The sequence below is a fragment of the Alligator mississippiensis genome, chromosome 5 (assembly GCF_030867095.1).
Source record: "Alligator mississippiensis isolate rAllMis1 chromosome 5, rAllMis1, whole genome shotgun sequence".
Classification (NCBI taxonomy): Eukaryota; Metazoa; Chordata; order Crocodylia; family Alligatoridae; genus Alligator; species Alligator mississippiensis.
In genome coordinates, this window is record NC_081828.1 from 216785719 (window position 1) to 216800917 (window position 15199).

Genomic DNA, 15199 nt, shown 5'->3' on the forward strand with positions numbered 1-15199 from the left:
ACATACATCCTCTAAAGCGTCTACTGCTAGCCACTGTCAGAGACAGGTTGCTGGGCTAGGCAGACCAGTGGTTTCACCCAATATGGTGCTTATGTTCTCATGTTTAAATTCTTGCATTTCATCTGTCTCACTGTTGGCCCTTCACTGGAATTTAAGTAAAAAATATTGCAGCTGGTACATCTCAGAGCATTTATTTCTTTGGAGCAAGAAGGAAATGCAGAACTGAGCAAAATGGATGCTGTTATGAACTTATTTAAGGTGAAGAAATGGATTGAAATGAGTCAAACCTGCAATGCATCTTAACTAAAGCCATTATTTCAGGGCCTGTAACTGAAAACCAGACATCAGTGAGGGATCCCCCATGGGCTCCCCACTTGCAGATGCAAACTATGGGAATCTCCAGCAAGGGGATTCCTGAGGAGTGTCTATCTTGCTGCTGCACCCTGACTTAGGACAGCCCGGCAGACGTGTGCACCGAGTCCAGGCGCAGCAGTGAGATGCAGGCGTGGCAGGAGAACGCCTGCAGGGGATTCCAGCTGCAAGTGGGGAAATGCCCATGGGGGCTGCAGACCTGCTCACTTGCAGATGCGTGCCCCGAGTTGGGGAATGGCACCCAGCGCTGCTGTCCTACAGGATCAGGACCTAAAGCCCTGGAAGCTGCAAGGGGACAACCCCATGGGACAAGGCCCCCCGCCAGTGATGTCTGCAGATGCCAGTGAAGCTGATCAGATGTGCTGGGACACATCCTGGCATAGCTGATCTTGCTCCACAGATGACACTGGTGTACAGGTCCCCCCCTTTCAGCAGACAATAACCATCATCTTCCAGATTACTTCAGCTGCTCCCTCACATGCTGGGCATAGTGATGCTTCAAGGACTGACACCTTGTTCTTCCACTGAACAGATGCTTTTGACCAGGGCGTTGTGTGGGTAGGACAATTAAAGCAGTGCAGGTTTAGTCGACTGCTGGAGACTAAGACCCTAGTCAACTGTGTGTCTGTAAAATGAGTCAGACTTATTGGCGTGAAGTATAGCGTGGTAAGATGTGGACATTTCTTGGGAGTGGATTTTAACCACACAGAACTAATACTTGATGAAATCCTCCATTCTCCGGCAACCGTTACTTTTGGGTAAACTTGGGAGAAACTGAAAAAATGCTGGATAATTGCTTCTGAAGGAAACAGTGGACCTATTCTGAAAAAAATCAAGACTTCAAGCTAGCAGGGACTCAGGTTCAGCCTGTGTGCTGCACTCAAGAAGGCTAATGAGATCCTTGGAGGCATAAGAAAGGAAGGAAAAGCTGCATCTACATAGCATTTGGCTGAATTGCTGTGAAGATGGTCACATTGTTTTTGATTTAAAAAAAAAAAAAATAGCCTGCCCTCAGCTCAGGAGCATGGTAACTTAGCCATGTAAAATGGGTAGAACAGGAGAGAGTAATTACATCTTCATTTGGCATGACTGACGGATGAAAAGTCTACTTAATCTATTTAGCTCCTCAAAGCGAAGGGGAAAGGGTGACTTGATCTCAGTCTATAAGTACCTAAAAGATGACACAGATGTTTGGCAAGATGGTTATACCACATGAAGAGGTAACAAGGTCCAAAGGCAAGAAGCTGAAGGTAGACAAATTAAGATTCAAAGTATGGCACAGCTATTGAAAAAATTAACCAGAGATAGCACTGGATTCCCCAACTCAAGACATTTTTCAATCAAGACTGCATTGTCTCTTCCTTTTTAAGTTTGCTTTCATTCAAGACACAACTCACCCCATGAACTCCCCTAGCGTGTGTTATGCAGGAGGTCAAACCGGTTAGTCACAAGGGTCCCTTCCAAGCCTGGTAATCCATGAAAGTCTCTCACTTCAGACCATGACCGGCGACTACCTTTTTTCTTCTCGGTGTTACTGAAATTCCTGTGCTAAACATTGGGCGTTGGCTCCACTGAGAAGATCAGCACTGACACGTAGAAGTGGGATGCGAGCTGGTTTTGTTAAGCTGGTATACGCAAAAGAATGAACCAAGACACTTGTGCTGTTTTCAGCTGCCGGTGTCTAGCAAAAGCGGCTACTGCACCTTTGTGAATGCACAAACCTTGCTTTTTCAGTGTCAACAGCAACCGGAACTACTCGCCGGTTATATCTTAGGAAGTCAGAGGGGCTTAAAACTAGATCAGGGATGGTCAACCCGAGCGCGGGTGACAAGTGCCATGGGCAGCCTCTGTGTGTGGTCCGTGGCAGGGTGGGGGTGCAGCAGGCAGCGCAGCAGCAGATAGTGCAGGGAGCAGAAAGCAGGGCAGCAGATTGGACGGGGCAGGGGGAAACAGAGTGGCACTCCGGGAGGGTGTGGGGCTAATCTGTGGCACCCTGTGGCCCTTACTGAACTAAACGAACCCTCATTAGCCATTTGAAATGCTGCGTCTCTACTGAGCGAACTGAACTGAACAAGTTTGAACTGACTTGCCCAACTCCGGGATTCAAGGATGTAACAGAGAAGAGCACCAGGACCCCCTGGTTCCCAACTGCTGATACCTAATTACTAAACAATTGTCTCTACAATTTGGTGCTGTGTACCTGGGTATTGAAGGACTATACTTTAATCCTAGTTTAAGGCAGCAGTAGACATGTCAGCAATGTTGAAAGACCAAGACTATGAAGTAACTCAACAGGTTCAAGTACCAATGGAAGACAAGTCCTGTTCAACTTGGGACACACAATAGTTATAGGCAACAGAGAGATGTTTCGTCTCATTTTACACCTTCTCCTTTGAACTGATGATCAAGGAGAAGTCTGTTAGTTTTCTCTTCCCCTCTCACTTTGCATGTTTCTACTTGAATAAAGATGCACATTTCCTAACATGGATGAGAGACAAGTTTCATGCTCTTGGCAAATTCTCCCATGTACCACAAAAGATCTTTTGTCCCATTTACTGCGTTATTTGGAAAAAGCTAAAAGTTTTAACTGGAGAGTGTATGCAATACCTGTGGAAGGAGATGTGCTGACTCCAGCCCAGTAATCTGCAGAATGGGTGGAGCACAGCCAGCCATCGCACCCTAAACCTGATGAGACCATGCAAGGATGAAGGGAGACTTCAGCTTCTACTGCATGACCTGTCCTTGGCTAATGTAGTGCACCCCCAGAAAGTCTGCAGATGACACCAAGCCAGAGGTAATAGTAGATATGCTGGTGAGTAGGGCTAGGATTCAGAGAGACCTCGACAAATAGAAGGATTGGACCAAGAGAAAATCTTGTGAACTTCAAAAAGGACAAGTGCGAAGTCCTGCACTTAGGACAGAACAATCCCAGAGAATGCCTGGCTGGGCAGCAGCTCTGCAGAAAAGGACCTGAGGGTGACCATGGAGAAGAAGCTGAACAGGAGCCAGCAGTGTGCCCGTGGTGCCAAGAAGGCTAACGGCATCCTGGGCTGCATTGGTAGAAGCACTGTCAGCAGATGGAGGGCATCGATTCTTCCCCTCTATTCTGCACTGGGAAGACCACATCTGGAGTCCTGTGTCCAGCTGTGGGCCCCCCATGACAGAAAGGATATGGACACATTGGAAAGAGTCCAGTGATGGGCAGTGAAAATGGTTGTGGGCTTAGGGACAGGACTGGTGAGGAGAGGCTGAGGGAACTGGGCGTATTTGGTCTGCAGAAGAGAAGACCGAGGGGGATTGAATAGCAGCCTTCACCTCCCTGCAGGGGGGCTGCAAAGAGGATGGAGCTGGGCTGTTCTCAGTGGGGGCAGATGACAGGACAAGGAGCAATGGGCTCAAGTTGCAGCAAGGGAAGTTGAGGTTGGATATTGGGAAAAACCTTCTCAGTAGGAGGCTAGCAAAACACTGGAACAGGTTACCTGGAGAGGTGGTGTAGTCTCCATCCTTGGAGGTTTTGAAGACATGGGTAGACAAAGCCTTGGCTGGGATGATGTAGTTGGGGCTGGTCCTGCTTGGAGCAGGGGGTTGGACTAAATGTGACCTCCTGAGCTCCCTTCCAACCCTCATGGTCTGTGATTCTCTGAGCTGTCAGGAACGCAGTCATGAGGGCAAACCAGCAGTGGTTGTGGTTCTGGGATGAAAACGCTTGTCCACAAGGGACCAGAACAATCAATAGTTTCATAGATTTTAAGACCAGAAGAATTATTACAATAACTAGTATGACCTCCTGTATAACAAAAGCCATTCGGTTTCACCCAGATACCTCTATACTGAGCCCCGAGACTTCAGTTAGACAAAAGCATGACAGTCCTCAGGATAATGCAAGCTGCAAGTAGGCAACAGGAGAGACCAAAGTGCTCCTAATGCCTAAGCCTTCAAAACAACGGCAGGAGATATGTCATGCTCACATGATCCCAGCAGGTAAAGCAGGTGGCAGAAGAAAGCAAACCCCGCCAAGGTCCCTACCATACTGGCCTGGGGAGAAATTATTTCCAACTAAAACTGGCAATCAACTTGACCTTGCACACATGAGCAAACATGTCAGCCTGGCACATAGGAATGATTCTTCGCTTATCATCAGAGTAGAGGGCGCTGACGCAGTGAACCAACCTTCTGCTGTGACCAAACCTGGTGTTTCATAATAAGGTTAAAAATACACTAAAATGCATCCAGCCCATTGCGCATCAGGAAAAAAGCACCTTCCTGATCTCTGCAGATAACTACCAATTCAAGCTTGCGTCACCGGCCATCATACATATATTAAGAACCAATATCAGATGGTGATAATCACTTGACTGGGGTTAAATTAACCCCTGATGTCCAAGTGCATGTGTTACTAGTTCTCCTCTAAGCCACGTGGCTACCCATGAAGACAAGTGTCCGTGAAGATCCAGTAGCAGAGCCTTTGCTAACAGGAAAAAACACCCAGGCAGAAAAAGCCAGGGCGAGTCTGACCACCTAGATCTGGAAGTGCAAGGGAACGAACAATGAACACTAAGATGTGTTTGGAGTCAGCCTGTTCTCCAGACTCCAGAAGTCAAAGATACTGAAGATTCGTAGACTGAAATAAACTACACAGACCTGGTATCATGGAGTTCTGACATGATCAAATTCCTCCTATTTTACCCTTAATTTAGGTCAGCAGAACCCCTGCAGGAACAGATTTCCGTGTTCAGCCATCCAAACACAGCCTTCGATTCTATAATGCAGCAACACGCTCCAGGGTCTCCAGGTAAGGATGTTTCTAAATATTCACCCACGGGTTATGAATGTGAAGCGACTACACACTTGTAATATTTGACTGCTTATATAACGTGCCCTGCTAGAGAACCATCTTACCCAGTGTATTACAACGGTTATTTGCAAGCAACAGAAAAGGAAAGGAACATATGTGGAACTGGTACAATCTTTTGCTAGCTAAGCACCGAGGCCCAATGAGCAAGATATACTTCATTTGAGCAGATTAGAAAGAAAAATCTTCTGGGGAAAAAAAAACGCTTTTACTCAGACCCCAAGAGGCAAGATTATACGATTAAGCTGCACCAGTATTAACTGCAACAGTGCTAATTTACTCCTCACTTGTCAAATGCAACAAGAGATGTTAGCTGGGGAAAAAAAAAGGCCTTCCAGCTAGTGATCCAACTCCTTTCCTTCCTTTTTTTTTTTGTGCTAAAAATGCATTATGAATCCTTGAAATAGGAGTTACCGGTACAATTGGCGGAGGTGTCTGAGAATAAGGTGATGTCACACCATAAACAGTCTGGCAGGTCTGTCCCTGGTAATATATGGCTGGTTGCGACTGGGCCGGAGAGTACTGCTGTTGTACAGCGACAGTCTGCTGGCTGGAATCCCACACGCCGTAACTCTGTCCCTGCACCGGACCCGGTGCAGGCACTGGCAAGACGGCGACGCTAGGTTCCTGATGAACGACAGTGTCACTTTGTGCTACATACTGAGGGGTGGTAACCTCCATCGTTGTTGCTACATGTTGTACTACTGGTACCGGCTGCGGCGTGGTCAAGGTCGGTTCAACCGTGTGTCCGACTAAAGTCTGGGGATGCTCATAGGCTGCTGGGGAGCACATGGGATCCATGGTTGGAGTGGGGAGAAGCACCTTCCCAGCATTGGGGTTGCTGGGATCCACGTAAGCTTGCATGGGGTAGCCCGGGGGATAGCCGATGAAGCTGTGGTGAGGACCCCCGTAGCCCATGGATTCGTAGGGGAGCGGGGAGGTCATCCCGAGGTTCTGCAGTTGCTGCTGCTGTTTCTGAGCCTCCCGCTGGGCGACCTCCTGCTCGAACAGTTTCCGACGTTCTTCCGTGGACAGCTTGTTGCGATCCTTGAGCCGTACTTTCTTCTTGGAGGATGCTGGTGTGTCATACCTGGAAAGGAGAAATGAGCTGTAACACATGTCCTAGAGATGCAGCAATACAATTTACAGGCAATACCACCATTAATAACTCCTTTATAAAACCAAAGGGATGGAAGCAGGAGTTGCAACAAAAAAAACCCAAAACAACACAGATGGCTCCAAGCTGAAACTCTGAATGCAGGTTTCTTAGCTTCAAGACTAGTCTAAGGAAAAGACAGATTGTTAAGAGGCTACAATAGATAAGGAAATGCCTGGGCTGGGTTACTTCTTTCTCATCACGTGTGCACAAGACACACATGTGCATGCACAGCTGTATATGCAAGCACACAGCTGCATTTTCCTTTTCAAAAGTGGAATGCATCCAAAATAACGTCAAAGCTCTTGTTCATACTTTTATAGCAAATCCAGTGATGCAACTCAACTTTAAGGGAAAAAGTGTTATTTTTCAAAGGTATGACCAAGTAAAGCAGTATCGCTCCAGATTTTTAAAAATGCATTAAGTATTTATTCAAATCAACAGGTGCCTGTGCTCACATTTCCTTTCTGAGCTCCACCGTAGCTTCTTTAACTTAACATTTGCTCAAGTAAAAGAAACTTGCTATACATGGGGTTTATTTAACATGATATCTACTGTGGTCCACACACTAACAGACAGCTACTCTGATCCTTTCCTTCCTTCCATGACCATGTAGTATGGCTGTGGCACTAGGGTAACTGCCTCCGTGGAAAAAGGAAAGAGCATTAGGAAACAGGTCCATTGGATCTTCATGAACAAAGTGCTGCAGGCAAGACCTTGGGAGCCTCTGCCGTCTTGCAGTGCAAAATGTTACGTACGACTGGGGACAAGTGACAGCTCTTGTGACAGCAACCCTACAAGTCTTTGACTACAGTATGTTGACTGCGTCTTAATTGTGACTTAAGTCATTAGCACTAGCGGCATCCAAAATATGGTGAAACCTTGTGTCTCTGCTGTCCCCCTCATTTAATGATCCCTGTTGAAGATTTCTATCTTCTTGGCTACAGTGCAGCTTTAGGTTGTCGGAGAACTTAAGGTTTTCAGCAAAGCACAGGTAATTATCCCCCTCAGCACAGCATATACGTTTTAGTCTATAAAAGTTCATTCAATACAGCCCAAGAGAAACTGCTGTACAGTTTAACAGTGCATCTGTTGTAGTGCTTCCCAGACGGGGGCTGAAGTGAGCGTTGGCAACAGGAGAAAGGAAGACATGAGAAAGCAAGAGGAAGAAAAGGAAAAAAAAAAAAAAAATATATATATATATATGGAAAAGGGGGAGGGAAGAGGAAGAGAACAACTCTACAATATTTCTTAAGGTTGTTGAGGATGTTAGTATGGTCAGAGAGACGAAAGTGTTACTTTACCCATTAGATGGTACTAATGCACACAGTGGTATAATACACTTAAATAGTAAAATAAACTTAAAATGGGGCAAAAAGCTTTGACAATCTGATATATTGTTACAGCTTTCCCTGGCAGTCAACAAGATAGTGCTGAAAGCTGCTTTGAGGTTCCATTATAACCTACTTGCCAAAATGTCCTATAAATTACCTGCTCTGGCTAATGTTTTTTGTAACTAGAAGGGTCCAGGTTTTTTTTTGGAGAAAGAAAAAAATTGTATTTGCTAACTTTAGGAGCAATGCAAGGGTGCAAAGGGAGAGATTCAGGCATTTATGTAACAAGAAAAAAGGTTTTGTGTGCATGCTTTCCTCAGCAGCTGACATTAATGTACTAAGAGCCTTAGTACACTTTCTGAATACCAGTCTCCAGCCCATTTTGCAGACATTATTAAAGAACAATGGAATTATAAGCAACTGATTTTTGTTAAAAGTTATGCTGTTTACTAGACCACAGATCTGTCTAAAAGCATAGCTAGACATTTTTCTTTTTGAAAACAGTAATAGCATTTTACACCCAGAAATGGAAAAACAGCTGAAACACAAACCAGATTTTTCCAAGGGACTGGGAGGAAGAAGTTAACTTTGGTCAGACACCAAAGGATGGAAAATTTCAGATCAAAGTTGGATATTTTGAGAAGTGCGCGAAAACAAGGAGCAACGAAGGAAAATGCTTTGTGGGCATAGCTACAAGCACCCAATCTGTTCTTAATCTAGCTAGCTTGATACTGATGTACCCAATTTACATCTCAATACTGTATTGTGACAAAAAACACACATCACAAAAGAGCTGTTCTTTTGTTTCCATATATACCAAGAGCAGCTATGAGTGCTTGGTCACATGAACATGGACTTAGGAACTCAATTAATGGGAAACTTCGTTCTTTTTCTGTGCTGGTCAATCTAGCCCAGCGTCTGCCTCTGCCCTACTTCTTGCCTCCATCTGCTTTACATGCCACCAAAACCCAACCTCAACCTGACCAACCTTCCTTTTCCATCATGCTATTTCTAGTCCCTCTACCCCTGTGCTCTCAAATGTCCTCCTTTCGCTTCCATCAAAACACAACAGATGTCCCTGGCACATCTACACGAGACGCTAAAGGCACAGTAGACCGATTCAACTGAGCATGAGCACAGCTGGCAAAAACCATGCTAATGCGCAGTAGAATTAGTCTACTGCATGTTTGTGGCACAAAAAACCCATGTGCCAGTGCCACTGTGCAGTAGTGCTGATTACGGAGCATTAAGTTAGTACCTGCAATTACAGATACTAAATTTAATACATCCACTAACCAATAGTCTCTGGGTCTTCCACAGGATGCAGCAATTGCACACCGGGTCTTACATGGGATGCAGCAATCACAAAGGGAGCTGGTTCTTTTGACTTGGACATCAGCTTTGTCCCCCTGATCCCGCTGAACTACTTTTTTAGCTTGATATGGCACAAATCTATGCTACTCTACTACACTGTAGATATAATACATGCCTGTCTGCTTATAGCCCTAGGGGACACAGCAAGCTTCTTCAAACACGTACCTGTTCACAGAATATTGCCGTCCCATCTGCTGTACGCGAGCCATGCCCGTCAGGTGATCGTCTTTCTCCCCTGCTACCTCCGTGCCACTTCTGTGCAGCTGTTTCTTTCTCCAAAAACAGCCACCCAGCCCCACACACCCTTGACTGATCTGCCCAGCCATTGATCCTTCTAGTTACTGTTAAAATACTCTTAACAGAAAAGCTATAAAACCTCAGCCTTTCCTTCCAAGTTATTACCATTCATAAAACATCAGAAACACGGTATGGCCTTTGAACGAATAAGGCATGGCTCCTACCTCGAAGAACTTAACATCTGGGCCCAGAGCGCAGTGAAGGATGATCAACCAAAGTGTGGAATTGGGCAGAAAGGAGGACAGAGGTTTTAACCAAGGAACTCTGTCTTGTCTAGGGTTTGTGTTTTCCATATGCTACTGCTTTTGGTTAGCTGTGCCTGGTTCCTCATAAGTGGGGATCCTGTTTTTTTCTGATTAAAAAAAAAAAATCCCCAATTTTGGGTTAAAAAAAAGTAAACCCAAATCCACATTATTCTGCAATTTAAATTAAACAACACTAATATACAGATGTATATATAGTGGTGGTTCATTTTAATCACGGAAAAATGTGGATTTGGGGTTACTTTTTTTAACCAAAAATTGGGGTTTTGTTTGTTTTTTTTTTAAATCGGAGAAGACCAGCTTCCCTGATCATAAGTGGGCACATCTACACGTTCATTAATCAGTGGAATAGGTATGTCGTCATGTTCGTCTATTTTCTTATGACTTATTTGCTCCATTGATCCAAGATGTAAACATCATTTCCCATCCAGGGCCCTGGGCCAGGTTTTTTTTTCAATTAAGTTAAAATGTTAATGATATTATAGCACCTAATCATCTTGCTTGCCATTTTATTAAGAAGCTCTCAATATTCATTTTCCTTGGAGACCTAAATCACAGGATCATGCGTTTATACAAGAATCTAAATTTTCCTTGAAAACAGCTACTGTGCTGCATGGTTGGGGAAGGACTCCACAATGGTAACCTCGAAAAGGTTCAATACATCAGAAGTGCATGCGCACGCACACACACTTCTGATGTGCTGAACCTTTTCCAGGTCACCACTGTTGAGTCCTTCCCCAACCATGTGGCACAGAAGCTATTTTCAAGGAATATATATATGTATATGTACATATGTACACTTTAAACCAGCAGTACTACATTTGGGTGTGTGCGTGACTGATATCTGGGAGGAAAAAACCTTTGCGTTTCCAATAGGGTTTCACTTTTAGAGCATCTCAAATGGGTAGTAATACTCCTTGAAATTTTACCACCTTATTCTCAAAAACTTGAGATGCGACCACCCAGCCCACCCATGCAACAAAGGAAAACTATGAATCTATGAACTTATCATGTCCAGTATGTTTCAAGTTGCTAGGAAGAGTCAGATTTATAGTTAAGTTGCCTTACTGGGTAATAATCTCATTTTCCAGGCTTCGTGCTTGCTCAGCTGCCCTCGTGATTTTCCTCCTATACACCGTCATCATCTATACCGGTGGAGGCCAACATTTTTGGCAAGCATGCCACAACTCAAGCCCTACACCCTCCTTAAGTGTCACTCGGATCCCCCTTCCTCTGCCCCATCTGCTTCTCTACTTTCTGCTCCCTGCCTTTTTGGCTGCTAGGGGGCCTGCCCCATGCCACACAGGCTACCTGTGCCACTTGCGGCATGGTTGGCCACCCCTGGTCTGCACAGGGCGTACCTGGAAGATCGGAACGTAAAGACACTTGAAGATGTAGTGCAAGAAGTTCTCAGCCTCCAAGATCCAACTCCAATCATGCTCAATCATTTGCTGCTGCAGAGGTTAGCAACCCATGGCCCTGAGGCTGAATCCAACCCAGAGAGCCATTGGGATATGCCCCAGAATGGAGGGGCTTTGGCAGTGGCAGACTTGACCCACACCACAGGAGGGTGGTGGGGAGCTTCACCCATGGTGTGCCACGGCCTGCTGATGGGAAGAGACAGAGGCAGCCAGGTCCTAGTATCAGCCCACAGTCTACTTTCTCTCACACTTCCCTTTGCTTCTTGCCTTTTCGTCTCTCTATACACATTAGTAATTCATCTATCTGTACTTTTGCCTCAAGCCATTTTACTTTCATTCTCCAAATTGACTATTATAGGATTGTGAATCTGTATCCTAATTTTTATGTGGGTCTTTCAAACTTGCTTGTTAGGGAATACCATGGGGAAACTGGAATGTTTTTTCAGAAAAACATGACTTGCTTGATTTCTTTGGATTTGACAGGGACAATGGCAAATTTATCTCTTTTTTAAAGTGGCTAATTAAAAAGGAAGAGAAAGACAACAGATTCTGTCACGACTCTCTTTAAAAAGCACGTCCAAATAATTTTTCCGGATTTTTAAAGGGAAGGGTTTTTCCTGCTCTCTGTTGATGCTTATACATGTCTATCCAGCATAAGAAAAACTGATAACAGGAGATACACAGGAAAGTTAACTATACACACACTACTGCTAAAAAGGAAAGAAGAAAAAAAAAAATACAAACTAGACCAACCAGAGAGTTCTTGCTCCTGCTTTTTGCCACACTAGTAGATTCACAGATGTTAGGGTCGGAAGGGACCTCAATAGATCATCGAGTCCAACCCCCTGCATAACCAGGAAAGAGTGCTGGGTCTAGATGACCCCAGCTAGATACTCATCTAACCTCCTCTTGAAGACCCCCAGGGTAGGGGAGAGCACCACCTCCCTTGGGAGCCCGTTCCAGACCTTGGCCACTCGAACTGTGAAGAAGTTCTTCCTTATGTCCAGTCTAAATCTGCTCTCTGCTAGCTTGTGGCCATTGTTTCTTGTAACCCCCGGGGGCGCCTTGGTGAATAAATACTCACCAATTCCCTTCTGTGCCCCTGTGATGAACTTATAGGCAGCCACAAGGTCGCCTCTCAACCTTCTCTAGCAGAGACTGAAAAGGTCCAGTTTCTCTAGTCTCTCCTCGTAGGGCTTGGTCTGCAGGCCCTTAACTATACGAGTGGCCCTTTTCTGAACCCTCTCCAGGTTATCCGCATCCTTCTTGAAGTGTGGCACCCAGAATTGCACGCAGTACTCCAACTGCGGTCTGACCAGCGCCCGATAGAGGGGAAGTATCACCTCCCTGGACCTATTCGTCATGCATCTGCTGATGCACGATAAAGTGCCATTGGCTTTTCTGATGGCTTCGTCACACTGCCGGCTCATGTTCGTCTTGGAGTCCACTAGGACTCCAAGATCCCTTTCCACCTCCGTGCCACCCAGCAGGTCATTTCCTAGGCTGTAGGTGTGCTGGACATTTTTCCTCCCTAGGTGCAGCACTTTGCATTTCTCCTTGTTGAACTGCATCCTGTTGTTTTCTGCCCACTTGTCCACCCTGTCCAGGTCTGCCTGCAGCTGTTCCCTGCCCTCCGGCATGTCCATATCTCCCCATAGCTTTGTGTCATCTGCAAACTTGGACAGAGTACACTTCACTCCCTTGTCCAAGTCACCGATGAAGACATTAAAGAGTATCGGTCCAAGGACCGAGCCCTGCGGGACCCCACTGCCCACACCCTTCCAGGTCGAGACCGACCCATCCACCATGACTCTCTGGGTGCGACCCTCTAGCCAATTCGCCACCCACCGGACTGTGCAGTCATCCACATCACAGCCTCTTAACTTGTTCACCAGTATGGGGTGGGATACCGTATCGAAGGCCTTCCTGAAGTCTAAGTATACGACATCCACCCCTCCTCCTGTGTCCAGGCGTTTCGTAACCTGGTCATAGAAAGAGACTAGATTGGTCAGGCACGATCTGCCGGCCACAAACCCATGCTGGTTTCCCCTCAGCATAATATGCCCTGCCGGGCTCTCACAAATGTGAGCCTTGATAATTTTTTCAAAGACTTTACCAAGGATGGAGGTGAGACTGACTGGCCTATAGTTGCCCGGGTCCTCCTTCCTCCCCTTTTTGAAAATGGGGACCACGTTGGCCCTTTTCCAGTCCTCCAGGACTTGGCCCGTGTGCCACGAGCGTTCGAATATTCCCGCCAGTGGCTCTGCAGTGACATCGGCCAGTGCCTTCAGCACCCTCGGATGGAGCTCATCCGGGCCTGCTGACTTAAAGGCATCCAGTTCTTCCAAGTGACTCTGCACCACCTCAGGGTCTACGCATGGCAGTCTGGCGCCTTGCTGCTGCCTCTCTACAACCCCAGTGAGAGACTTGTCGTGCCCCTCGCTTAGGAACACTGAGGCAAAGAACTCGTTGAGGAGTTCAGCCTTGTCCCCCCTATCTGTCACCAATTGTTTCTGCCCATTTAGCAGGGGTCCTATTCCTCCCTGGGCCTTCCTTTTACTCCCTATATATCTAAAAAACAATTTCATGTTGTCTTTTAGTTGGGTTGCCATCCTCAGCTCCATGGTAGTTTTGGCCCGCCTAACTGCCTCCCTACAAGCACGAGCAGAGGAGGTATATTCATCTTTGGTGATCTCTGTTTCCACTTTTTATGTGCTCCCCTTTTGGCCCTTAGGCTGCCCTGGATTTCTCTGGTCAGCCAGGGGAGCCTCCTGGCCCCTTTCCCTCTTTTGCCTCGCTCAGGGATCGTCTTGCTTTGTGCCCGAAGGATCGTTTCCTTAAGGCACAGCCACCCTTCTTGGGCTCCCATCTCTTCAAATCTCCTACTCTGCAGTGCGTCCTTGACTAATCGCCTGAGTGCATTGAGATCAGCTTTCCTAAAGTCTAGCACTTTCACCCTACTAGTTACCTTACCCACTTGCCGTCTTATGTTGAATTCTATTATTAGGTGATCACTGTCTCCCAAATGGCTACCGATCTGGAGGTCCCCTACCATGTCATCCCCTGTTGCCAATACCAGATCCAGTATGGCATTCCCCCTAGTGGGACCGTGTACCTCCTGTGTCAGGTGGAGGTCCTGGACACAGGTTAGAAACCTGCGTGAGCGATGGGACCTTGCTGTCTGCGTCTCCCAGCAGATGTCCGGGTAGTTTAGGTCCCCCATGACTACCGCCTCTTTAGCTTTTATGGTCTCCGAGAGTTGCCTCAGGAGCCCTGAATCTCTTTCTTCCCCAAACATTAGTGTTTGGTGTTACTAAACATTTTTCACCGCTGTTGAAAAGTGACTGCATCCTTTCAGCCTGCTATTCAGAACAGTGTATGTGATGCAGATATAAAGAGTCACTTCTTTCTCAGAGTTTCTGCACACCGTATTGTATGCTTTAACGGGCTTTGACAAGGACACATCATTTCAACTAGCAAGAATAAAACAAGACTTCCATCCTGACTCCAAGAATGCCCGATACCAATGTGACGCTGCCTCTGCCTGAAGAAGGGTGTTTGCACACGAAAGCTTGCAAGGAAGAATTTTTCCAACCATTTTAGTTGGTCTAATAAAAGATATCAGATTTACCCAAAGAACCTCGTCTGCCTGTGTCCTGAGACCAACACGGCTGCAACCAGCAGCTTTGACACCAATTTGAGACACTTATTAACTCTATTGGTCTCTGCTACCTCTGATCAGCTCCAAACATTGCTCACTTCTGCATAAGTGTTATGCCTTACTTCCTTAGAGCTTCACCCACTCTGCTTCACTTCCCAAAATAGCCCGCCAGTTGTCATGCCAGGTCCTTCAATCTCCAGCAGTACGTCTGCTCTCAAGAGTAGGAGCCATGTCATCTCCAAAGAAGTGCCTTTACAATGTCATACACATGGGAGCTTAAAAACACCAATTCAGGTCATCCCAGTAAGGCTCAGGTGCTACAAGAAAGGCTAAGATTCCACATGAAACTAAAGGTTCTTCTTCAAATTGAGTTAATGTTTCTTATGGATTTCTTTAATAGATGTTTCTTTAATTGATTTCTTATGCATATATTCCACATGAAATACCTGGGACATACTTTTGTCCATTT

General features: G+C 46.0%; 1 protein-coding gene across 3 annotated transcripts in view; it reads right to left on the reverse strand.

The window, feature by feature from the left end:
• The window catches only part of SETD2 (SET domain containing 2, histone lysine methyltransferase), a 132212-nt gene that overhangs the window by 33631 nt on the left and 83382 nt on the right, over positions 1 to 15199 (reverse strand). For all 3 annotated transcript variants that reach the window (XM_014596092.3, XM_059729257.1, XM_059729256.1), the window contains exon 15: positions 5639 to 6314. In XM_014596092.3, coding sequence (XP_014451578.2) covers positions 5639 to 6314 — 676 coding nt within the window. The remainder of the gene's footprint in view (positions 1 to 5638; positions 6315 to 15199) is intronic.